The 26,493-nt window shown below is 36.7% G+C and overlaps 5 protein-coding genes across 5 annotated transcripts; 4 read left to right on the top strand and 1 right to left on the bottom strand.

Moving 5' to 3' along the window:
* Nucleotides 1–1,173: 1,173 nt before the first annotated feature.
* LOC128187842 (alanine aminotransferase 1-like) lies at nt 1,174–15,246 on the bottom strand. The gene is made up of 14 exons (XM_052858468.1): nt 14,995–15,246; nt 14,576–14,824; nt 13,893–13,982; nt 13,623–13,734; nt 13,156–13,286; nt 12,224–12,340; nt 11,735–11,864; nt 11,377–11,456; nt 10,870–11,003; nt 10,487–10,595; nt 10,197–10,262; nt 9,690–9,845; nt 2,590–2,702; nt 1,174–2,419 (listed from the first exon to the last, which is right to left on the bottom strand). The coding sequence occupies exons 2-14, from the start codon at nt 14,801–14,803 to the stop codon at nt 2,329–2,331; spliced, it is 1,557 nt and encodes a 518-aa protein (XP_052714428.1). The 5' UTR covers nt 14,804–14,824; nt 14,995–15,246; the 3' UTR covers nt 1,174–2,328.
* A 1,725-nt stretch (nt 15,247–16,971) lies between these two features.
* On the top strand, nt 16,972–17,811 carry LOC128187841 (histone H2A-like). The gene has a single exon (XM_052858467.1). The coding sequence runs from the start codon at nt 17,023–17,025 to the stop codon at nt 17,401–17,403; it is 381 nt and encodes a 126-aa protein (XP_052714427.1). The 5' UTR covers nt 16,972–17,022; the 3' UTR covers nt 17,404–17,811.
* A 1,780-nt stretch (nt 17,812–19,591) lies between these two features.
* LOC128187417 (histone H1-delta-like) lies at nt 19,592–20,182 on the top strand. The gene has a single exon (XM_052857863.1). It carries the CDS (start codon nt 19,592–19,594, stop codon nt 20,180–20,182), a length of 591 nt encoding a protein of 196 aa, XP_052713823.1.
* A 1,742-nt stretch (nt 20,183–21,924) lies between these two features.
* LOC128187839 (histone H3) lies at nt 21,925–22,759 on the top strand. Its single transcript, XM_052858465.1, has one exon. The coding sequence runs from the start codon at nt 21,971–21,973 to the stop codon at nt 22,379–22,381; it is 411 nt and encodes a 136-aa protein (XP_052714425.1). The 5' UTR covers nt 21,925–21,970; the 3' UTR covers nt 22,382–22,759.
* A 3,147-nt stretch (nt 22,760–25,906) lies between these two features.
* LOC128187840 (histone H2A-like) lies at nt 25,907–26,386 on the top strand. The gene has a single exon (XM_052858466.1). The coding sequence runs from the start codon at nt 25,943–25,945 to the stop codon at nt 26,321–26,323; it is 381 nt and encodes a 126-aa protein (XP_052714426.1). The 5' UTR covers nt 25,907–25,942; the 3' UTR covers nt 26,324–26,386.
* Nucleotides 26,387–26,493: the final 107 nt, after the last annotated feature.

Below are 26,493 nucleotides of genomic sequence, written 5' to 3'. Positions count from 1 at the left end.
ATAAAAAAAAAAGATTTGTTTTTATAATAGAATACATGTACAATTTTTTTTCTGTATATTCAAAATAAAACTGTCCGTGAAAATTTAAGCCAGGTGTCTCTGAAATCTGTCTGGGTAGCGCCTACTTTGTTTATATACAGTTAGAAGTTGACTCGTGTGTATATACACAGTAAAAAATCACACAGAGACACAGGGTTGCATATGCTACCGTAGTCATACCTCCAGGCTAGTTTAATTACTATCCCCCGGTTAACACCAGTTTGTACACATGACAGGAGAGTTATAAAAACGATCTAAATTAATCCGGCCATACTGAATAAATTTGTTTGAAGATTTTGATGCAATTTCAGACTTTTTATTATGATGTTTTTAAGAAATGCATTTTATTTCCCTTTTGTTTAAAACTGTGAAATAAGATTAAAGGCTACTATATATATGATAATGTTATTGGTTTAACCATTTATTCATTCAAACTAGCGGTTATTTTTCGACCAATTCTTCAAAGTCGACCTATTTATACTTTTTTGTTTTTGTTTTTGCTAAAAACGGGCTCCTTCGTCCAGTAAACAGGATCGACCTAATTTTCGAAAAATATGGGAATGCTCTGGACACAGCTTTTAAATGTAGTCTGCTTTGACCTTGACCCTTGACCAAGAAACTTTTGTTAAGGTTGCAGAACTCTGTAGGTGAAGTATTAGCCAGAATATACCAAGGGAAGAGAGGGATTTTAAAAAAAAAATAATTCTGTTATGCCCTATAAACCTTAGCCCTAGAAATGAGGTTTAAGATCACTGCACACCCTTCACTCAAAGGCTTTATTTGAATAAAGTATGAGTTTGATTGCACAAAGAGAAGAGAAAATAGTAACCTTGGATGGACAGACAGATGGACAAGATCAGGCTATGTTGAGAACATATATATGCACTGGAAACAGATTTTTTAACGTAGTCTAACTTGACCTTGACCAAGAAACTATTGTTAAGGTTGCTGCACTCTGTAGGTCAATTTTTGAGGACAAGATATTTGAAAAATCCTGCAATTGCATTTTAGTTAAGAATCTTCTGATATAGAACAAATTTTAATTCATATTTTTACATGCTTTGATTAAATAGATTAAATGACAGCAAAAAACATTCATATTAAGCAATTAACAGATGAATTTTATACTCAAACTAAACAGAAGCATCAAATTTTATTTAGCATTGCTCACATTCATAGATTAAGAAGTTTAACAATGAAGTATTTTATAAGTTTAAAATATATACACTGTACTAGTATTTCACATTGAAAATCCATCAGATCATTAGTACATCACTAGTACTGAACATAGAAAAAAAACATTTTCATGTGATGCAACCCTCTGTAATACAGCATATCTCATCATTATGCAAATGTTTCAAAGTTTAAAGTATAACTACAATGTGTAATTCAATGTGCATATTCCACTGCACAGTTATACATGCATTAGATTTGAGTCAACAAATTTATTCTACACAATTTTTGGTGTACATGAAGATATATCCTATAAAAGAATATAATAAAGAATTAAATGATGAAGCGCATGTTCTGCTTTGACTTTCATTTTTTTTTACTGTTGTCCAACATGAACTGACAATAAATAGTGACTACAAAATAACAAATCAAATATCTTTCTCTTCATACATCATACTATATGGAGACCCCTCACTTAAGACAAATACTATATCAAAATAAACAGATTAAAAACTCTACTTAAAAAAAAGAAATAACAAAAAGTTTTGGAAACTTTTAAATCTATATTTCATATAGCACTTTAATATAAGAAAATCATGTAAAATATACATGGATATTAAATATTTTACAGAAATAAATCAAATAATTTCAAAACAATGATCACTTATCTCTAATACCTGGTAACATGGATTAAAGTCATATAAAGCAGATGTAAAAATTGCACCAAAAATAATTGAGATTTCAAAAGAAGTGACTGGCTCCAGCAGCATATATCTGTCGCTGCTGGATCTCTAGAATCCTAAACTCTTTCAAATGAAACCATAAAATCAGAAATGTTCACAGTAAATTCAATCTACTTCATCTGCAAATGCAATAGTTTACAAATGTGTAATGGACGTACTTTTGTGTACAAAGACAATCTGAAAAATTCCATTGCCATAAAATATCAATAAAATATTTTGAGACTGAATGATGTATTTATGTGAGTTGAAATACACATGTATAAACAAAATTATAGTGATGTGTTTATGATTAACACTTTTATAATGAACATAACTTTATTAGAGATTTTTTTTTCAATTGGCAGCAAAGACAAAACTTTATTACATGAAGTTCTTATTTATATTTCTGCATGAAACCAGCATGGAATTGTTTAAAACGTTCCATCATTTCTTTAAGTTTATCCACAGGGGGTAATATTGTTGTCCTAAAAAAGAAAAGACTACCGGTACTCTAATACTCTAGTACAAGTTATTATACATTGTATGTCAAATCTACATTTCATCATTAATTGAAGAGAAAAAGCAAGACAATTTTATGATATTCTCTGTTTGATGGATATGTTTTAGGTGTTGATCCCTGATTTTTTTTTTTTACCTGAAATGATAAGTTCCTGGTTGCTGTCCGAATCCTGATCCAGGCACCACACAGATTCCAGTACTTTCCAACAGATCAAAGCAGTACATTGTGTCAGCAGGCATACCTCTTTTCTAAAAATGACAAATTGAAAGGCATATATATGAATCAAGATCTACAGCCTCCAAGAGACTTTCTTTTATTTGTCCCCTACTGGTGAAATGGGGGGGGGGGGGGGGTGGTTTTACAATATTCTTTATTGCGATTGTCCAGACTTCTTTCATGATGATTTGTAAAACTGATTTCATTTTCAAATATTTATGCCATGAATATTTTTACTTCAATCACCTGATTTTAGCGTAGTTAATTTTTACACGGGACTCATTTCAGAACTACAGGGGTATTTCGTGCAGGTCCTATAGTACCATTTTATCCAACACAGTAATTATCACTCATCAAGTTCAACCTGCATTATTTTTTATCCAATGATTTTAAAGTAATTGATTCTTAAAAATCTTGTTTCCATGATTAGGGTAGTGCTAAGCCAAGGCATCTTTTTATCTATTTACCTTTGCCTTGTTTTTCATTGCTTTTTAAACAAGAGGCCTTCAGGCCTTAACGGTCACCTGAGTACCATAGCCCTTAGACAAGTCAGAGAGTCTCATGTTTGCATTTACGCTTCATTTTGAAGTATAAACCCTTATCTGAGACTCCTTGAACTGTAACCCCCAGTTTTACTATTTGATGTTAAAAAACATTTATTCATGAAAATGGGGGGGGGGGGGGGGAGGGAGGGAGGGAGGGGAGAGGTTCAAGAGTTGGAGGAATCTGTGATTATCTATATCCTTGCTCAAGGGGCCAAAAATTGTAAACTTTTTGTAAAAAGAGACCTGTAGGCCTTTAATCGTCAATCTTTCATAGCTTTTTTATAGCTGCAATCTTTTATATAGCTGCAGGTCTGCAATTTATGATGCACAAAAACTTGTGTTAGTTTTGGACTAATTAGTTTTATTTCTGAACCACATTCTATACAAATATTTGATTCCAAATAACTCCTCGGACATTTTACTACATATATCGTCACTTAACTTGCCTCCAATATTCTTTTAAATGCCATCACAAGCCCAGTAAAGTTAGTAATATGATACCTAAAACAGTGAGTTCACTGCTTAATCTACAGACGTTGTCAGCCAGTTCCACCCACCGTCCGTCGTTTTGACACCTATCCTGGAAAGCCCTTGAGGTAGTGAGTCAGATGCCTTCCAGCTCTTCACTGCTCTTCTCCACCATAACCAGCATGATGACTTCTCTGCTGTTGTTGACAGTCTCCATATTCTTGCTTTATTTTCTTTCCCCTTAATTCCCAGGGCTGTCATTGCTCTCCCCATAGACTGGGCTGGGAATCCTCTCAGCCAATCTCCACTGGGAAAACCCATCCATCCATCCCTTATATGTCGTTGTCTGCCAGATCTTGATACTTAACTACCTCTGGTAGGCCTCCTCACATTTCTCTTCTCATGGGACCGTAAGTTCCACCATTATAATCTTTTTACCATCCTGAGATCATAATACAATGTCAGGGTGGAGATTGGTGTGTATAACGTCTGGAAATACCAGCTGTCGTCCGAGGTCTGCCTGCATCTCAAATGATGTTGCTGAATCCAAGATAGACTTCTGTTCCGAGGGTTTCTTGACTGTTGTTTGCCTTCCTTCACAAAGTTGATATATTTACTGTCTCTCTTCTGACCTCTTTTCTTTTTCCGTTCCTTCTCTATGATGTCAGCTAGCTCTCTGAGTACTTGGTCATGTCTCCATCTGTACCTGCCCTGTGTCAAAGAGACATATCATGATGATAAGATGTGTTCCAGAGTACCTCAGTTCATATTTTTTCTGTAAGGCCCCAGGTTGTGTAGGTTGGTTGGTTGGTTGGTTGGTTGGTTGGTTGGTTGGTTGGTTGGTTGGTTGGTTGGCGATGGCAGCAGAGCATACACTGATCTTAAAAGGAACTGGATACGGTGTGGTTCCATCCTCCAGATTTCTCCCCAATTCACCTTCCTTTTTGATGTTGTCCATCTCGTCCATGCACCTTGGCTTCCCATTTCTGATGCTCTTGCCTTTCTTAACTCTTCTTCCATTTGGCGGATCTCTGCCTGTACCATTCCACGAATCTCAGTGTTGTTGCTTTTCATTTAGCTTTCTCTGTGACTGCTTCCTAGCCCTTGTCTCCCTTCTACTACTGTGCCAACTACCGTATATCTGCATGCTTCACCTGCTTTCTTTCTGCTTTCATTGGCTGACCATTTCCTTCCAGTTTATATTTCTATGCCTGCTTTCTGGATCTTCTCAATCCTCCGAATCTCTTAATAAGAGAACTAGACGGGCTTTGGCAACTTTGAATTCTTCAACCAAAGATGATATTGGCAGCTGAAGTTTGGATGAGACACTATACAGTCCAAGACTAGTAAAAGCATGGTGGGATCCCTAACCACCTTTGGATGAATCTGTTTACTGTCGTTTCCAATGCTTTCACTGTCTTACTGGAGATCTCATAAAGGGTTAGAGGCCATAGTAGATGAGGCAGCAGGCCATGTTGGTACATCCACACTTTAAATTTCCCCGGCAGCTCAGTCTTGTCTATGTTCTTGATTTCCTCTGTTACTTTACCTTCCAGTTGCTTGATGTTTCCCTGGTCCTTCAGTCAAAAAACTTTTGGTAGGCACTTCATGGGTTTGTCCACAATAGATGGTATCTCCTCATCTTGTATCTCTAATGCAATCTTCTTTGTTACTTTCCCCTTCATTATACAGTAATTAGGCTTCTTGACATCTGGGGCTTGATCTTCATTCTCGCCTATACTCTATCCCGAGTTTTTGCTTCCACCACTTTTTGCTTGATATTTCAATAACAGTAAATACCTTTGTGCTCAAACTAATTTCATCCACAAATATAAAAAATGTCCAGATGATGTGTTTTGAAACGCCCTTTCTACTGCTTCAGGTTTCAATACACATCCCGAAATATAAAGTCTACGGAGATTTTGCATTGCAACAGCCATTAATAAGCCCGGATGATAACGTTAAAAGATTGCGCAATGTATTCCGAGTGTATTCTGAATGGAGAAAAAAGGTAAACATTCCCCATTATAAATCTCCATAAGGAATCTGTTTTCGTTCCTGTGAATTTTTCTGAGTGGAAAGGGAAAAAGGGAAAAGGGATATCTTGGATATATTCCCTTCGTTTCCTGTTCTGCGGCGCCAAATTTCAGATTCATCCCCATCACGAACAGAATTACTGAGATGATGTTACAACCTGTTGTTATTCCCCTTTCTAGTCTCTGCCATTCTGTTGTGAAGCGTCCTACTGTGATTCTCTGGGATATACATGTATTGTCAAAATAACTTCTGATTAGTCCCTGGATTTTGTCCGGTACATGATAACATGATAATACTGGAGTGCTTTCATGATGAGTGCATGTGGAACAGAGCCATAAGCATTTGCCAGGTCTAGCCAAACTGCTGTTAGATCTCCATGGTTTATTCTTGCTTATCTGATCAGCTGTGTTATTGCAATGGTATGTTCTAAGCATCCTATAATCTGGGAACTCAAGCTTTCTGTACTGAAGTGTCGATATGTCCATTGTTGGTCATATACACTGTCAGTCTTTTTGCCAATACAGCAAAGGTCTTTACCTATAAGCTAAGAAGTGATATTGTCCTAAACTGACTATTTTTGCTGGCGTCTTTTTTCTTTGGTACCATGACTCCCTCTGCTTTTTTCCAACAGTCTGGGATGACTCCTTTCCTCTATATATATCACCTTTAGGAGTTCCCATAGTCAACACAAGAGCTTTGGACACTTCTTGTAAATTTGTATGGAATCCCACTCTGTCAAGGTGCTGATCAAGATCTTGCCTCTTTGACAACTTCATCAACTTCCTTTCACGTTGATTCTTTGTTGTTTAGTGGTTCTACTTGTGGTACCCTTGAGCACTCTCCCAATGGCTCATCTCTTTGGGGGAATGGTTCTGCCCTAAGTGCTCTTCTATGTCTTCCTTTGTACCTCTCAGTGCACCTGTCTTTTCACCTTTTAATGCTGCTTTTGTGACCTTCTATGGGTTTTGGACGAAAGCTGTTCATTTCTTTGCTCTTGTTCTTCTTCTCTTTCTTTAACTCTCTGCATTCTGTAAACAGATCTTAGGGTTTCTCTAAGGTGTTGTAGTCCTTCTTTATCTCCTATGTTTGCTTTCCTATATTGCTTTCTGAGTGACCTTCACTCTCTCCTTATCTTGGCAACTTCCCCTTGTATTCTGTTTGGTTTCACTGGCGCATTACTCTTCAATTTTGATTCCTCTGCTCCATATTGTTTTTTCTTAGTGCAAATATGCTTTCCGGCAGAACTCTGATCTTCCTCTCTACATTGGCATGGAGAGCTGAGTTCAGAATGTTTTCTAAATCATCATAAAACTGGTTCCACTTGGTACTATCACGCATAGCAGGCCATTTGATCCTCTCCTTCCTGTCCATTCTCTTCAGATCTCTTGTGAGTTTGTCACCCCCTCCAATAAAGCTTCTTCCTGTGACTGTGCAGCTGCATAGAGGTCCTCAGTACTTTCGTGTGTCTCCTGACTTTGAACCTCCTACATCACACCAGCTGGGATAGCTGAAAGCTGCTGCTGCTGCTGCTGCGTCGCTGTTGGTTGACACCTAGCCTTTGCTTTATGGATTCGTAACCCTGCAGTTTGGTTACAGAAAAAAATTACAACTCTTGATCTGCATGTGAATTATACATGCCGGTACTTCATTTTCCGAGGTCAGTTAGTAAGTTTTAGAGATAGTCTGAGGCCAGTAAAGTGACGATATCAGTAGTAAATTGCCTGAAGAATTAAATAGAACTAATTTTTTTGCAACATATGTGTGAAAATAACAGTGTTCGACACTAACGGTAGCCCGCTGGCCCAGGTCAACTGAAACTTCTGGTCGGGCTACCAAACAAGTCATAAAGGTTGTCCTGCGGGGCTACTGAAATTTTAAATGCCATATTATCACTCAAAGCAATGTGTTAATATTTTATAAAATGTAATATACCAATTCCAAGTATTCGATACCGAGATTTTGAATCATCGGTGCGAGATAACTCGATCTCTCTACTATGTTATTGTTTGACGTTGTTTTGGTCTGACTTATCAAAAAGCTGGATTATAAAAGTGTTTGAAACGTCAGTGAGTTAACAGAGAATGCAAACAGCGAACCGACATAGTCAATTGATCTGGGAAAAATATTGCATTACCTGGCGGATCAAGAATATCACCGATGCTTCTACCACTGTTAAAGTAACCGGGTGTCAATTTTCCTTTAAAGATTTGGCATTATTATGGGTTCTAACTCTTTACTATCTTTTTATTCGGGAACAATATCATGGATTTGCATGATAGAAATCTTATTACCAGTACCTTTTTTAAAATAAAAAATTGACAGATAAATGTAGTCCTACTTGCCTAAATAAAATTTGTAAAAAAATTTTACTTTTTATTGATAAAGTTACAATTTTCCTCAAAAATGCAATCAGAATGCAGGATTTGGCTGTTTATTTCCAAAATTTTTCAGGGGTGGCCCCCCCCCTCTACCCCTGCAGGAGGAGGAGGTAACCCCCTCCCCCACCTACTCACCTCGTCGCTCCGCGATTCGGCCAGCAGCCTTTGGCTGCTGATCTACTACCGGTAATTCATGGACAGGGCTAGTAAGAAATATAATATGGTAGCCCTGCAGGCAACCATGGATTTTAAGTTAGTGTCTACCCCTGAATAAGGTATGCAACTGTAGCTCCCAGGTCCTTTATCCAATTTTTTTCAAACCAGGAGCTACAGATCTGAAGGTATCTTTTATTCACAGTTTCATTTGCACTCAAAATGCATACAGCTATTACTACAAGCATACAATGCAACAAATATGAAAGTAGATTTCCTAAAATAGAACACATTCAATTAAATATTGCCATACATGCCAACTTGTGAAAATCTCTAGGGGGGATTTTATGTGCAACAACATTTTTCTAGAAGGAAAACTTGCGGCATTTTGTTGTGTAATTGGTTTGCATAAACTACCTTTTGTGTTTCTTGAAAATCATCTATCTGTTTCTTTATCTATTTATCATTTATCTTAGTGTGTTTATCAATCAATCAATCTCCTCTTTCTTGCCAAGGGACAATTTACCTTGTAGTTTTCAAGATGAAGTTAAAAATTGTTTATGGACGACACACAGTTCACTGTATGACCATAATTATCCCCTCCCCCAACAAAAAATAGAAAGCCTCAACGTCTGCCTCAAGGGCAGCAAAACATTATTAACACAATAACAATGCAACTTCTGCCCCATTGGCAGTAAGATATATGAACATACATGTAATAACAATGCAATTAGTTTACCTCTCGTGACTGTTGATACCGTATAGGCGGTTTTTTTTGGCGGGAGACAAATTTGGCGGATTTGGGCCAACAAGGTATACCATTATTTTGGCGGATATAATCGAGAAATTCATGTACTTTTGCAAAAATCCAATGTCACCATTACAAGGTGGTAAAATTTTATGTCAAACCCTGGCTTCACACACTTTGATATACTGAACAGAAATAACTAAATAGTACTAAATATATGCATGAAAAAAATATACTTTCTTAACAATTGATTTTACGGTATATGACTTTGTTACTGAAGAAACCGTTAATCAGACAATTATCTGCACCTTGTACCCAGCGGCCCCTTTGTACTCCATAAAGAAAAGAAGACATAGCATCAAAACAAACAGCACAAAAACAAGAGCATCAAAATAAACAGCTTCAATTGTCTATAACAGAGCAAAGATTTTTTATACTCGCTTGGGAGTCTTTTTTTTATACATTAATAATGTTTATGGTTTTGGTGTGTGCAACTGCCATGTTACTCAGCTTGTCTGACATACGTCACTGAAGTAATTATAAAAGCTGCTGCCTTTGTAATTCCAATCAATGCATTGTCTTTCTATTCAGAACTTATTCATTTAAATACCATAATTGAATACATAATGAAACACTGCTTTTAAATCCAATCATCGTATAAACCTGAAATGTCCAATAGTTAGTAATTACCTTTGCTGCTTCAATAGCAGCCTGTGGCATCTTGATTTGAGGAAAGGCATACATCGCGCCCTGGACAGGGTTACAAGACATCCCCTCCAAGGAATTGAAGGTTTCTGCCACCAGATCAGCCTTCTCCTTTAGTTGGCCTAATACCATGTTCTTCTCCTGTTTGAATTTGAATTGAGTTTGAATTTAATCATTTGCTGACCGATATATTTCTGGAACAGTGAATGTTGGTTATCTCAAAAATCATAGTCAATTTTCAGTGATAAATAATGATAAGTATGAGAAGCTTTAAATATATTCCATTCCTATCTGTTTATTCTTTTTATGTTGTACAATTGCTTACTTTTACTGCTTTTCAAACTGGTAGCATGCATGGTCCTTACAAGTATGATAATAACCAGGTTCTTGCCAAGTGCATACATTGTACATGTTTATAATTAATAAAGTAAAATTTAACAAATTAAAATGACTTAAGAAATAAGACATCATTTTCAAAAGGAGGGTGAATACCTTAATGAAGAGTTCATAGGAAGGTTCTCCTGGTTTTGGTGGGTTCACTACTACATCCATGGCAGTCTGAGAATCAAAATTAAGGCAAACTTAATGACATTTATAAGCCAACATTTACCAGAAAAGAAAATGCATAATATCAAACCTGCATACACCTAAGGTAATACAACCTTATCACATTGATAGTTCACATACTTCTAGTGAGAGTTAATGTGTAACAGAAATCTTAAACAAACACTATTGTATTATGTTTCCATTCATTAAATGAATGAACACAAATTAACACACACCTGTCCAGAGACGGAGGAGCAGAGCTTGGCTGATATAGACTTGACCTGCATGGCTTTAACAGCTGGATCCAGATTGATGACCTCACAGTAGCCTCCTCTAAATCCACATCTATACATACAAATAAACAATAGTACATCAAAACATGATAGTTGTCTGAAAGTGTTTGTGTAAACAGCCAATTGAAATGAGAAAATAAAGAGAAAAAAAACCGCTTAAACATAAACAGGAAATTTTAAGCACATTTCTCTACCATTTCTTTCTCTACTAGTATCTAACTGCTACCGTAAGTCTAAAATGACATCAAACTTAATTCCAAATATAAACCCACTGGTAATCATCTTCAATATTTAAATCTGATATGTGATATTTTATTATTACATACTCTCCCATATATCCTTTGGAAGTAGACATGAAAGAAGCAAGTTCCATGTCTTTATATTCTGGGCCCATCTCCATCAGAACTTTCTTAAAGGAGTGGAAAGCAGATCCCTCTGCATAAACATTGTGCTGGTATACCTGACAAATCATATAGAAGTTGTTATCATATAGAACTAATGGTATGATACAAGCTGATTTTGGGTGGATCTTCAGCTAGTTTGACTACATGGACTTTATATCTATAGAAAATGTCAAATTCAGTATCAATTTCATAAGTTTTGCCAATCAATACAACTATTTCTTTAATGGCAGATGAAATCATTTTGCTTGAAAATTGGTAGGTACAGTTAACACAACTTCTCTCTGTTGTCCATGTGTCACATTTGCCAATTATGGCCAAGGCTATTGCCACTAATTAAATAGACAAGCTTCATGTTTCTGATCTGAATGCAAAACTTATTACTCTTAGTGGGAGGGGGCTCAAATAGTTCCAAAGAATAATCTATCTTACCTCATCGGCCATTAAGAAAAGATTCTCCTCCTTAGCAAACTTGATAATTTCTTCAATATTTGGCCGGGATAAAACTTGACCTGAAATATACATGAATACATATATTGCATAGGAATGCACCAGTACATAAAATGACAGTGTAAAATAAAAGAAACAGAACATACACCTGTACATAAAATGACAGTGTAAAATAAAAGAAATAGAACATACAAAACAGAAATTGTATTGAAACAATTTTGGAAAAAGGAAAAAAAACAAAGAAAAACAATGTAAGTTGAATAATTATGTAATTGTAAATAACACCAAATAAGAATGAAGAAGAATACAATGAGAGAAATATGAACAGTTATACTCAGACCTGTGGGGTTTCCTGGGTTGATGATGACCAGAGCCCTGGGGATACAGTGCTTGCGAGCCTCATTCAGAGCCCGCCTCAGTTCAGAGGCATGCAGTGACCAGGCATTTGCCTCATCCAGGTAGTAGCTGATCTAATAAGAAACATATTAAGATAATTCCATTTAAATAACATTTAAAATAATATAAGATGATGATGATGATGATGATGATGATGATGATGATGATGATGATGGTGATGATGATGATGATGAAGAAACTTCATTTTAAACAAAACGTTGTCAATATACATCCAGGCACACAGCAAAGGCAAACATTGATACTGATTGTGTGAAGGCATGTCAAAAAAAATCTTAAGAACTCTAAAGACAGAAATAATGGACAGAATTAAAACGGCACCATCATAAATACTGGTACTGGCATTTCAACAGGTCATTTTAAAGAGGGTCAGAAGAATTGAAATACAATAAATGACACAGAATAAGTCACTTACTGGGTAAGCATTGTATTCAGCTATGGTGGCGGTGTATAGCGGGTACTGAGGAATAGGAATCATGACTCCAGCTCTCTCTGCTCCGTCCTTGCCAGTCATCATCAGTTTCATAATGGTCTAAAAATAAACTCAGGAATAAAAACTGCTATAGTGGACAAAGTGGATATCTTGTTGCATATGTTGATTGATATCTTGTAAAGATTTAAAGGTGATAGTTTCGTGAATAAGATTTTTTTACTCTATAAACAAGAAGAAAAGGTATCCCTACAAACTGACCAAGCAACAAGTCATTTAGCAGAGCAACATATCAAAAATGTGGAATCAATACATACTGGTAACAAGAAAGTATCATTCTCCTAACATGGAAATGAATCACCAATGAAAGTATTGTCCATATGAAGCCAGTAACTGTTTTAAGGGGGATGTGCGACCATCTTGTACATTTGAGGATAAGAATGTTAACATTTCTGGAACTTTTACAACTTAAATAAGCAAACTTAGACAATTTTCTGAACAAATGGTTGTAGAGAGGACACCAGTGAAACCCCTTTATATTTTTTAAAGATTGTTAAATCTTCAAAATAAGTCTGTAGCTGCACAGTTTGACAGGTGTTCTGAGTGATTAAAAAGGCATTGTCCTGATCTTGTATGCATACTTTTCAAACAAAATGACATGTAGGACTTCATATTTATTGCTTGAATATCTTTTGGCAACATATTTGGCCAGTTTTGGGCTGAAAAAACCTATATTAGAAATGTTTACATTCTTATACTCAAATGTACAAGATGACGGCACATCCCCTTTAATCCTGAAGGTACCAGATCATTGGTACTTAGTGTAGTGATCATTGTTTTGAGTAATGAGATATGCATTATACATGTACTTGTACATATTTCTGTATTGATTAATTTTAACATAGAATGTAGCCAACCTTGATACCATCACTTGCTCCTGTACATAAGAAAATGTCATCAGGGTTTGAGGGGTGTCCATCTCGCTCTGTGATGTACTTGGCAACATCTTCTCTAATCACTCGCACCCCTGCACTATCACTGTATGCACCTAAATGTTTCCATATTAAAGTCATCTTTAACCATGAACCTTTTTCTTGAAAGCACAAATGTTGTTTCTACATAAACATGAATTGTTAGCAAAGCTAAGTAAACTGATTACACCGGCCCAAGAATAAGAAATGAGATGATATGTAAGTTTTATCATCATTCAAACTATTCTCGGGTAAACCTATAATCTAAAACTAACAAAGTTAATGCAATATTAAATCTAAGGAAGAGGCAACACTATATTGATAAAATATTTGACAGGTTTTAGGATCCTAAATATTAAATTCCACGTTAAAATCTTGTTGGAAAAAGCAGTGAAAGTTTTGATAAAAATTACCAATGCTTTGTCCCCCACAGCCATTCAAGATTCTCTTTGCTCTCTCTTTTGCATCTTTCGGATAGTCAGGACTGTTCATCAAGCGATCAGGGTCCGTGCACAGTGCAACTACCTACATTTTTTTGTGAAAGAAAAAGTCAAAAAAGTTTTTAAAAGATGGTAAAAAACCATCCAAATGCATGTATGTCTATCAGAATGGTTTAGCTGTGAACAATTGTATGTTACGATAAATCCCCTCTAATACTATTGAAGGCTTATGGTATACATTACCTGCCGTAAGAAAGTTAATGGTTTTTGACCAGTAGCATGGCAGTCTCCAATGTTAGCCCTGATCACATCCTTGAAATTTTTCTTAATACCCTTAGAATGAGAACAGAGAATAAGTTGAAGGTATGGTACTATTTCTCAAACTGTATATCCTTTTTGAGATGTGGCCAAAGTAGTTATGATTGATAATTCAAAGTAAGAAATGTGATATTTTATACATGTATTTGTTTTGTAGGTGAAATAAATAGTTATACTTGCTAACAATACAAGTGTGACTGAAAACCAAATAGCAAGTTACACTCAGCAAGTTATAAGATTCCATCTACATGCATTACTATGCCTAAAAGAGCTTAGTACTCACAAATGACTTTGAAGTTATTTGTGAAACCAAGTAATATGAAATGAAATAAGGAAAAGTCATCCTCTACATTTAGATTTGGAAAATCTCTGAAGCACTAGAGATATTAATATTTATCTCCCGGTAGCCCTGATGCAGATTTGGATGAAAGCGGTTAAAACTGGATTTTGGACAATTGGGCTTAAAATATATAATGAAGTAATAGGCTCATTTGACATGCATAATGTAAAATAAATCAAATTAAAATCAAATGAACCGTACAGTTGCAGAGAATGTATATTTTGAAGTTTGACATCAAATTGCATAAGAGATACTTGTAACCGTGTACCTTTTTCAATTCCTCCTCAATTTCCCCAGCCCGTATAACTATTGGACCGCGGACTGCATACTCCATATTTTTGACATAAGGGTTCATATTATCCACAGATAAAACCTTTTGGCGTTTATTTGATGCATGGAAGCGGCATGTCCCGTTCATATGCCCAAGGGCACTTACAGAATTCACCGTCCTTGCACACATCCATTTAGGTGCATGAAATAGGGAAAGGCGCATCATTTTCCAAAACTATATGTAATTCTATGGAAATATAACCAAATAAATGGGTAAATTTTGATGTCAGTATTGCAAAGTAACCCTAGAGTGAATTTTACACACCAAAACAAAACTGCGACGAAAATATAATAGGAACTGCACTGATGGCACGTAATAGATGAATATTTCTGAAAGACTAAACAATTCCGGCATACCTGATTCACGGGCAGTGAGAATGCCTAAATAGTAGTATGCTGAATTTCCTCGGTTGTTTTTTAGACTAATTAAAAGCTGTAGCCTAGGTATCAAAAATACGTTACGTTTGTTTTATAGGCTTAGGATATGCAAACATAATGTTCAAGGAAACTGTTTTTACAAACGGTTAAAATCGTTCAGTCAAATGATGGTAATCAAGGACCATCCAATATCATAATGGAACTGGAGCTAAAGCATGGCCAATGTTTCAGAATGACATAGATCAAAGGCATAGACAGCAGCAAATGATAAGAAAATGAAGGAAATTTCAAAATGCGACTTTTGTTGTAGAGTTCCTTAATGTTTAATATTTAGGTTTTAAATGAGATCTAGTTATTGAATGTCTGAATTTGCAGGAATATGGTTATGAGGAAATAAAATTGTTTTTAAAAAATGAAGAACACATAATTATGTTAAATATTGAATGGTAAAAAATTCGATGCTTTTGAGGTTACCCCTTGGTTTATGGCCGCATCCATCTTTGATACCCAACGTAGTAATCCGTAAATAAATGTAAACTGGAAATGTCATTGGATGATAAGCAATGTGCATCATGCTTGATAATAACAGGTATTGTTGTAGTTTGTTATTTTATTGAGTCTTTGGAAATAAATATGTTGTTGTATGGTAACTAGATATATACAAAAGAAAAGTAGAATCTCACAAACATTTTTTTCTTGTGAATATTGGCATGCATTTAATATGACTTGACAGTTCTTAGTAAAAGGAGGTGTTTGAAAATGAATAACTACGGGTATCTATAAATAAGAAATATTTCTTCCAAGAAAGACCGATGTTGCTCTGCTTTTATAGAACAAGTAAATCTAACATCATATATTTGGAGAAAAATTTATTGAATAAAAATAAAATTGTCTATAGAAGTTGCATCTTAGGATTTAAATATGTTTTGTTCTTTTAATTAATTTTTCTTTTTATGATCACGGCAGAAATGTCCTCTAGAGTATGCATTTACATGATCGAAACGGGAAAAATGCCATACAATCTTGATCTTTCTGACCATGCACACGATCAAATTGGAGAAGCAACATCACTTTTACAACGTATATATATGTCTTTATTTCAATATAATATTATTTGTCTTTCGTGTAATACGTGAGAAATTATTATGTAAATTTTGACCAAATTTGAAGATGGGGGAACAAGATAACGCAAATGCCCATTTGGTTTTGTCGTAAAAAACAATTTCAAATTAATTGTTTTCCAACTAAATATACTAGATGATGTCATATTACAAGTTTACAAAAGCACAATTTCTAAGTATAATTAGTTCTGAATATTTTAACAAACGATATATAAGAAAAAAAAATTGTAAAGTTTTGGTGGTATCGAACCCACAACCTTAAAACCCTAGCTCTTTTTTATATGTTACCTAATGTCTAGTGCTCTAACCACTGAACCATTTCAGTCACAATAAACTTTAGTGTTAAATGCTAAATGCAACTTCAACCTCGAATTTACGGACTTGTGATATTTCTCTAAAACGTTCAATTTTTGGGATACAAAATTACATTTTTAAAGTATAGTGGGTCATCTCTCCACGTTTTTGTTGATTAAAATCGGTTTGATTTCTTTAAACCTTATATAGACTATGACAAAAATATGGAGCCCAGACCCACTCTATAAAAGAAAAGGTATTGAAGTTCAAAAAATGACACTATTTTGGAGGTTTTGACACACATACGCCAGTTTAAATCAACCTATTCCAAATATTTAAAACATTTAAAGGTTATAAATCGATGTCATGGTAAATACACATTATTTTCAATAATTTAGAAAGAAATTATGAGATTTGTTCGTATTTCATTTTTATAGTATCTTATCTATCCTCATATAGGCAGTTTACACGCCTTATTCACCCATCTTCTTGGTAACATTTCAATCCGTGGAAGTGTTTAAATAGCGTGGCGCAGCGCATCGTGTGTTATTCGTTGATATCATTTTGTCAGCACCCAACCTACAACTTGAAAATGTCTGGACGTGGTAAAGGAGGTAAAGTGAAGGGAAAGGCAAAGAGCCGATCATCCCGTGCCGGACTTCAGTTCCCCGTGGGTCGTATCCACCGTCTGCTGAGGAAGGGCAACTACGCCGAGAGAGTCGGAGCCGGTGCCCCTGTGTACCTGGCCGCCGTTCTTGAGTACTTGGCCGCTGAAGTGTTGGAGTTGGCAGGCAACGCAGCCCGTGACAACAAAAAGACCAGAATCATCCCCCGTCACCTGCAGCTGGCCATCCGCAACGACGAGGAGTTGAACAAACTTCTGTCCGGCGTGACCATCGCCCAGGGTGGTGTTCTGCCCAACATCCAGGCCGTGCTCCTCCCCAAGAAGACCCAGAAGCCCGCCGCCAAGTAAAAAGTCAGCTCTGCCGACTTTTTTGTCTATACCAAACGGCCGTTTTCACGGCCACCCATATTTTTCGAAAAGATGCCTCTATAATATGCAGTGTACATGCACATAAGCATTTATATAAAAAGCACACGTAGATAACACGCTTCTTAGATTATCGAGACAACGGTATATATTAGCGTGCGTGCAGTTGCTTTCAAGAAAAAAGAAACACACACATATTAATTTAAAACTGTCTGTGTTCAATATTTTGATTCCGATTTGCACATTCTATTTGTATTTCGATTAATTTCATTTCTATTACGCTGTCAATTAATACCATCCTCGTCCCTGACTGCATGTAATCAACGTTTTCCCCGATTTAATTTTGTAAAGGAAATCGCCAGACTTAAAAAGAGAGAGAGAGAGAGAGAGAGAGAGAGAGAGAGAGAGAGAGAGAGAGAGAGAGAGAGAGAGAGAGATAAATAAATAAAAAAAATAAATAAATAGACACTTGGCGCATATAGATGATACAGACTATGGAGAAATTCACGTGAATGTTCGCACAATTTGCGTGCTGTATATATATAACCAGGTCGTTAATTAATTAACATTTCTAACTCAACTGATTTTGTGTGCTTGGATAACGACTTGTCGTATAAAAGGAAATATACAATTCTAGGTTTCTGTGTTTATATAACTGAAGTGTTTGAAACCCATTGATAAGAAACGTGTATATATATATACACACATGCATACTCTGTCACATAAATGTTAAATTATTACGATTCATATGTACTTATACTCGATGAAGTGCTACTGTGAATGATACATTTATGTCAGAGATCAATGATATTGAAAGCTAGGGGTGAATATTGTATAAATTGTATGTGCATTAATTTCGAAATCTACATCTGTATAGGCTTATGGATATATCTATAAATGCAATCTGATGTACATGTGATTTTTTTTTTTTTTGATTTTTTTTTGGAGGTAGCTCGAGATAATAAGTTTACGATGTTTGCCTCACACGTTGCTGGTAGATGGTTTCAATCAAATTTTTCAGTATTAGAATTAATATAGGATGAAAAATTAAACGAGAGATCATGCAAATACCAATGTGGGATGAAATGTGTGTTCTGTGAATAAGTGTTTTAACTTCGCATGCTGGTCGCATGACATTCTTGGAAAAGTTTATTACATATTTGGTACCGCATATTATTTCTTTCTAATTTAAGGTAATGGTGTACACTCTGAGGCGCAGCTAAATCATTTGGTGGCGTTAGAAAAAAAAAGGGGGGTGGGGGGGGGGGGGGGATAGATAAATAGATATCGACAGTACGATCAAAAAAGATAGGTTCGCGATGAATACAAAAAATGAATGAATGAATGAATGAAATGGATTTTTAAAATAAAAATTCTTTTTTACAAATTTTAGTTTGTTTAATTAATTAGTGAAGGAATAAAGGAATGGAATTTTTTTTTTCTTTGTCGGATTACAATTCGTATATAAGCAAAACGATTTTACAGCGTATTTTGCACTAGAATGCTGCGTGTAATAGATAAACTAACATATAGTTTTTCCTTTGTCAAATTTGATATTTATGTGTTGGTCTCATTTGTTCTATCCGACAGGTTTTTAAATTTATAACCATTCCTAGAGTAAACATTTTCCCGGCACGTATTTTTGTGTGGCGTGTTTCTGGATGCACGGAGCTGTCGCGTGTTTCGTTAAAAAAGAAACATGAATTACTTCACCCCACAATAAACGACATTGAGTATACATGTCTCAGTAAGTGAACAGGTTATAGCCCTGAATAAGTTTTAAAAAATTATCATTTTTAGAGAGATTGCGCGACTTTTAGCTGTCTGTGCAGTTGCTAAATGATAGTCTGGCCTATGTTTTCGTTTAATTTTAATTATTTTAGTGATATTTTTACGGGCGAAACGCAGAGAATACTTTAGAGATATATCCACATTACGTGTTTTTAGTAGAATAGTTACAATTGCGGCCTATGAAACGTCGAAACAAGGATGCAAACACCAACATCAAAACACACATCGACCTCAGTATGAACAAGCGCTTCGATTTTAGGGGATGTTTTCGAGGACGTCCGCGCTCGATGTAAACAAAAACAGCGAGTGCTTGTGACCCCATTATTTCCTCGTCTTAGTTCGCAGTGAATACAACGCCGTTTCCATTTCGTCCGAAACCATGGCAGATACAGCAACCACAACCCCAGCCAAGAAGAAGGTTACAAAGCCTAAGGTGCCAGCAGCGCACCCCAAGTACGTTGACATGATCAGGGCCGCCCTGGAATCTTTGAAAGAGCGTGGCGGATCTTCCAGACAAGCCATTCTAAAGTACATAATGGCCAACTACAAAGTCGGCAACGACGTCAACTCCATCAACGCCCACTTGAAAATGGCTTTGAAGAACGGAGTGAAGAAAGGTGCTCTGAAACAAGCCAAGGGCACAGGCGCCAGTGGCTCCTTCAAGCTTGGTGACAAGCCCAAGACTGAGAAGAAGCCAAAGGCCAAGAAAGTTGCCAAGCCTAAGGCAGCAAAACCCAAGAAGGCCGCAGCAGCAAAACCAAAGAAGGTAGCCGGAGAGAAAAAGACTGCAGAGAAGAAGAAGAAGTCCCCCAAGAAAGCAGCCGGACCGAAAAAGGTTAAGACTCCAAAGAAGAAGGCAGCAACTAAATCCCCAAAGAAGGCAGCAGCCAAGCCAAAGAAGGTCAAGACACCTAAGAAGTCAGCTGCAAAGAAAGCCAAGACTCCCAAGAAGGCAGCAGCAAAGAAATAAGCAATTCCAGCATCACTGCAGATTGCTCACTTTAAAAAAAAAAAAAAGCCCTTTTCAGGGCTACCCATATTTTTCGAAAAGATGTCTCAATTACAAATAACAAAGAAACGTACATGTGTGTGTGTGTGTGTGTGTGTGTGTGTCATAAATGTAACATTACATGCTTGCGTGCATATCTAATAAAACATAGTTTTTAAAATCGCATAAAAAAAAGGTGACGACTGTCGGTATTCATTCCATGTATTCATTCATTCATTACTTTATTTCTTCATTTGTATTGGAAATATCATCCATTGATTATGAATGATATAATGAACAAAAAACAGACACAAACAAAATGAATTGACATGCATTATTACTACCTGTGCATGTTTTCCTATATTTAGAAAATGTTAGTCTCTGCACTTGACATATATTCACATGAAACATGTAATGAATATGACATTTTTAGCCTTTATATTAAACTTGTAAAAAAAATAATATTAATGTGCAAATGATATCTTTTTTTTTAAACAATAGCATGCCCACCCTGCCTCTGTCCCCAACATTACAAAAAAAAAAAACCCAAAAAACCCATAAATAACCCACCAAACACCTAACACCCCCCTTCCAAGGAGAATTTTTTTATTTTTATTTTTTTTATGATAATAAGAATAAATAATTAAGGGATATGAAAATATCACAAATGAGACAATCAGTCGAATGAGGCCTGTTTAATTCACAATATTTTGAATTCATATATCAGCATATAACACTTACTTTTTAATCTTTTTTACATGCCATTGGAATGTTTTAACAGAAGAACTCATTTAAATGTAATTGTTAATTCAACAAGTACATATCTAATCATAGATGTAGGATGAGGCTGCATGCACATTACCTTTTTTTTTTTATTTGACATGTGATTGAATTCGTGCTTGTCAATCTTTTTCAAAAGCAAACAAAAAATAAATAAGGGGCATAGTCATAATTATTATTTTGTTGAATTCTACAGGACAGGAACATGTGAAATGTGCATATACAGGATGAAATATACATGATTGTGTCAGTCACTATGAATGTGGGAACAGCAGACTATTCTCATTTCTCTCTGCATTTACAGGATGAGTGCACTGGATTACATCCCATGGCATTTTCTGTGATATCGTGGTAAGTTTATTTATTTATTTATATATTTTGTTTTTGTTTTAATATTCTAATATGTGTACATATATATACAACGTACTTAGTGCATCTTGATTATGTATTGTTCTCTCTTCTCTAAACATTTTTGGCTTCTGAAAAAAATATATAATGCGACTCGACCTTTTAGGGTATACATATACATTATATCAGTTATGAATTTGATGGATGTATTTAACGGATTATAGGGCCTACATGTATGCATTGAGTTGCTATGAGTTGTTGATTTTAATCTGATTATGAACATGAAAATCGCTGAATAGTTTTAAAGACATGTATATGTTGTATTTCTATCGAAATTTGCTGTTAGTCTTATACTGGTTGCTTTTCTGTATCTCTTAAATTCAAATTTCACCGATATACGCCTAATTTTCTAAGTTCACAAATTCTGTGCAAAAGCCGGATTGAAATGATTTTGCACCGGGCCAATGGGCACGAGTTATTACCGACTAATCACAGGCCGGCTCTCTCAGTTAGATAACCAATGGCAATGGTCGTTAGTGAGGGCGCGGTGATTTTGAAGGCAGACCTGTTATTCATTCGACTCGGTATAAAATTTATGCAGAGAGCGAACTGCCTCATTCATTCATTTGACACTCGTCGAAGATGGCTCGTACAAAGCAGACTGCAAGAAAATCTACCGGAGGAAAGGCTCCACGTAAACAACTGGCTACCAAGGCCGCCCGTAAGAGCGCCCCAGCCACTGGTGGAGTCAAGAAACCCCACAGATACAGGCCCGGAACCGTCGCTCTCCGTGAGATCAGGAGATACCAGAAAAGCACAGAGTTGCTCATCAGGAAATTGCCCTTCCAGCGTCTGGTCCGTGAGATTGCTCAGGACTTCAAGACTGATCTGCGTTTCCAGAGCTCCGCCGTCATGGCTCTCCAGGAAGCCAGCGAAGCTTACCTTGTTGGACTCTTTGAGGACACCAACTTGTGCGCTATCCACGCCAAGAGAGTCACCATCATGCCCAAAGACATCCAGCTTGCCAGACGTATCCGTGGCGAGAGAGCTTAAATTTCTTTGTCTCTGACAAATACAAAACGGCCGTTTTCACGGCCACCTAAATATTTAGAAAAGATGCCTATATTACAATCAATGACGACTACAATTCAACGAAATTGCATAAGTAAAAAGTGCACATTTTGAAAACATGAGATTAAACCCTACACACATAATATGTACTTCTAAACTCTGCCCTTCTTATCATATTTCACTGTGAACTACAAACATGACAATGGTCAATGTGTAGAATGATTTGATCTGACACAATATAAAAGGCCCTTCTGAAGAGAATATATTATACTATACCATACAGCTATACATATGATTGCATTGTGATTGTTTTTTCTCTCTGAAAGTTGTGCATTTAGTCATAACATTACAAGAAAAATATTGCCGGAAAATGTAGGGCTGTACTTGCATCACTACTTAAAATTTACCAACAGAAATGTGTATGGCACATAATATTTTATAATTATTGCAACCATATTTGATTCTTATACTACAGTCTCAGACATTCGTGCTATGATGCTCGCACATATAACTGTGTGTTATGTTAAAGAAAATATAAAGATAGTGCAACGAATTTGTTTAAAAGTAGGAAAATTCACTACTAAAAGAGCGATTCTGCATGAAATTGAAATTTGTGTAATATTTGTCCCCTGTAGTTCTTTTTTCATATTTCAGTGGTAAAGTATGTCATGAGCATGTGTTCATGTTCTTGTCGGATTTTGCTTTCTTTTATTCGGTTTCCTTGTAAAGAATGGAAAGTGTATTTTTTATCTCAATGAAATGAACACTTGACTGAATCACTGGTGCATAATTCATCAAAAAGGGAAGAAATACACATTGAAATTATACACTATAACTGAAATTGCTAAAGTAAATATCATCATATTGCATTATGTTTTCATTTTGATATGTACTCACCGGTAAGAAAAATGATTTTTTTTTCTTTGCATGTATTTATTACTAGATTTAATACAGAATGTGTGTTTACACTTTAAAAATGATATTAAACAAAAGCAAAATGATAATAATTATTGTGTTCCTATGTTTTGGTAAGATGTAGAAAATCTGGAACAAATGATTTATTCAATACCACCATCCCTCTTTTTAAAAAAAAAGAAACCCAAAAAAGTTTTATTAAATATAAGAGAAAAGTGCCTGCAGACAATATGTCAACAAACAAGCGCCGAGGCGCGTTTACACTGTAGCCAATCAGCGTTGAGTTTACTTATTGCTAATTTTTCCCTGCCGAACTTTTCAAGGTAGAATGCTCTCTCACGGGTCGTAAATAAAGGGCTTTATAAGCTGTTCACGCGGCAGTAGATAATCATTTCAGTACACTTTAACTGAGAGAAAACATGTCTGGACGTGGTAAAGGAGGAAAAGGACTTGGAAAGGGGGGCGCCAAGCGTCACAGGAAAGTCTTGAGAGATAACATCCAGGGTATCACCAAGCCCGCCATCCGTCGTCTTGCACGCAGAGGTGGAGTCAAACGTATCTCCGGACTCATCTACGAGGAGACCCGTGGTGTCCTGAAGGTGTTCCTTGAGAACGTCATCCGTGACGCAGTCACATACACAGAGCACGCCAAGAGGAAGACCGTCACAGCCATGGACGTTGTCTACGCTCTGAAGAGACAGGGACGTACCCTCTACGGATTCGGTGGTTAGACAACCAACCGCCTTTGTGCTACACGCACAGGACAACAAACGGCCGTTTTAACGGCCACCAAATTTTTAGAAAAGATGCCTCTATCACACATGTTGTGAAATGTTGTACATACTGGGTTATGATATATGTATATCTGACATAAGGAATAGGAGTTAGTGGAATACAGAAAGGGTTATTGATAAGTACTTAATGTTAAGGCAAGTTCAAACCACCACCCGTTCCCTAACCCCCCCCACCCCCCCCCCCCCCCCCCCCCAAAAAAAAACAAAACAAAACAAGACACACACATCATTGTCAATCACACCTTTCCCTGACATGCTTTCTATATTCAAATTTGACTAGGACTATAACTCAGAAAAAATATCAATTGCACCTTATTTCATTCAACCCAACCACATTTGTATTTTTATTATTTCTTTTTTAACAATCTTGATATTTAGAATAAGGACCAAATCATTCCGTGCAGTTTAAACAAAGCAATATATTTCACCAGCTGTTAGATATAAATGTTTGGTTATTTTTTTATTCCAAAAATCTATATTATAACATGTTTAAATAGACACATAATATGTAAACATAAACACATCATTTATCGATTGTTTTCTGATATTTGAATATCAATAAATTACAATGAAATAATATATGGGCTATTGTGGACCATATTCAAGTCTTAAAATCTGCGGAAGTGAATTATCGTTGTAACAATTAATAGGTGGGGAAATAAATTAGAATATACAGCATAGTAGTGTGCCCAGAATATGTTGTTACAGATTTATTATAACATTAGATAATAGTATTCAACAGACAGATCATATGTTAAATTGTTCAGCTACAACTATCAGTTATGTGCCATTATAGATAAACACAACTATATATAAACACAACTATAAATAAACACAACCGATGGGAATCTTCTGTACTCTAAGACTATTACATCGAAAATAGGAGAAATCTGTGGAAATCGGGCACATGTGCTGTAATTGGGAAAGATTTTGTTTTTATTGTACATGCACGTACCCCTCTGATGCATAATTTGTATTTGATGTATGTGTATTTGAGGGTTTTTTTTTTCTTCATGTATTTGTTTATTTTCCTTAAAGGACTGTTTAAGAAATTGACAGCATTACAATGACACAACCAGTACACACAACTGAAACAGTTGTTTACTATTGCATTATAAAGATGGTAGCTTTTCGAAAAATTTGTGTGGCCCTGAAAAGGGCCGTTTTGTTTTATCAAACTGCCACTGCTTGCAGTTTACTTGCTGCTGGTGTACTTGGTGACAGCCTTGGTGCCTTCAGAGACAGCGTGCTTGGCCAATTCACCGGGCAGGAGAAGACGGACTGCAGTCTGGATTTCTCTGCTGGTGATGGTTGAGCGTTTGTTGTAGTGGGCCAGGCGGGAAGCCTCGGCGGCGATTCTCTCGAAGATGTCATTGACGAAAGAATTCATGATGCTCATGGCCTTGCTGGAAACTCCAGTGTCAGGGTGCACCTGCTTCAGGACTTTGTAGATGTAGATAGCGTAGGATTCCCTCCTCCTCCTGCGCTTTTTCTTGTCCCCAGTTCTCTGGGCCTTGGCCTTGGTGGCGGCTTTCTTAGCTCCTTTAGATCCGACTTTGGGTGGCATGTTTACAGATTGCTGGCAAACTGAAACTATGAGTGGCGCTAAGCGAATCGCGGCCTTATATATCACGCGAGGGGGATTGAAGCGAACAGGTAAATTGCGGACGTCCTTGTAAACATTAAATTGGTCGGTTTGCCCGAGGTGCGTATAAGACAAGCATAGCGATTGGCGGAACATTTCAATCCGTGGAAGTGTTTAAATAGCGTGGCGCAGCGCATCGTGTGTTATTCGTTGATATCATTTTGTCAGCACCCAACCTACAACTTGAAAATGTCTGGACGTGGTAAAGGAGGTAAAGTGAAGGGAAAGGCAAAGAGCCGATCATCCCGTGCCGGACTTCAGTTCCCCGTGGGTCGTATCCACCGTCTGCTGAGGAAGGGCAACTACGCCGAGAGAGTCGGAGCCGGTGCCCCTGTGTACCTGGCCGCCGTTCTTGAGTACTTGGCCGCTGAAGTGTTGGAGTTGGCAGGCAACGCAGCCCGTGACAACAAAAAGACCAGAATCATCCCCCGTCACCTGCAGCTGGCCATCCGCAACGACGAGGAGTTGAACAAACTTCTGTCCGGCGTGACCATCGCCCAGGGTGGTGTTCTGCCCAACATCCAGGCCGTGCTCCTCCCCAAGAAGACCCAGAAGCCCGCCGCCAAGTAAAAAGTCAGCTCTGCCGACTTTTTTGTCTATACCAAACGGCCGTTTTCACGGCCACCCATATTTTTCGAAAAGATGCCTCTATAATATGCAGTGTACATGCACATAAGCATTTATATAAAAAGCACACGTAGATAACACGCTTCTTAGATTATCGAGACAACGGTATATAT

The sequence above is a fragment of the Crassostrea angulata genome, chromosome 6, assembly GCF_025612915.1.
Source record: "Crassostrea angulata isolate pt1a10 chromosome 6, ASM2561291v2, whole genome shotgun sequence".
Taxonomy (NCBI): domain Eukaryota; kingdom Metazoa; phylum Mollusca; class Bivalvia; order Ostreida; family Ostreidae; genus Magallana; species Magallana angulata.
This window is presented reverse-complemented; position numbering and strand designations above follow the sequence as displayed.

Bases quoted from the DNA above. Each gene is read 5' to 3' on its own strand.
- LOC128187842 (XM_052858468.1), bottom strand. From the start codon at position 14,803: ATGATGCGCCTTTCCCTATTTCATGCACCTAAATGGATGTGTGCAAGG. The intron at 11,865-12,223 runs GTAAGTGACTTA...GTTTCTTATTAG, and splicing joins CTGAATACAATGCTTACCCA to ATCAGCTACTACCTGGATGA. The intron at 11,004-11,376 runs GTAAGATAGATT...ATGATTTGTCAG, and splicing joins TTTTCTTAATGGCCGATGAG to GTATACCAGCACAATGTTTA.
- LOC128187841 (XM_052858467.1), top strand. From the start codon at position 17,023: ATGTCTGGACGTGGTAAAGGAGGTAAAGTGAAGGGAAAGGCAAAGAGC.
- LOC128187417 (XM_052857863.1), top strand. From the start codon at position 19,592: ATGGCAGATACAGCAACCACAACCCCAGCCAAGAAGAAGGTTACAAAG.
- LOC128187839 (XM_052858465.1), top strand. From the start codon at position 21,971: ATGGCTCGTACAAAGCAGACTGCAAGAAAATCTACCGGAGGAAAGGCT.
- LOC128187840 (XM_052858466.1), top strand. From the start codon at position 25,943: ATGTCTGGACGTGGTAAAGGAGGTAAAGTGAAGGGAAAGGCAAAGAGC.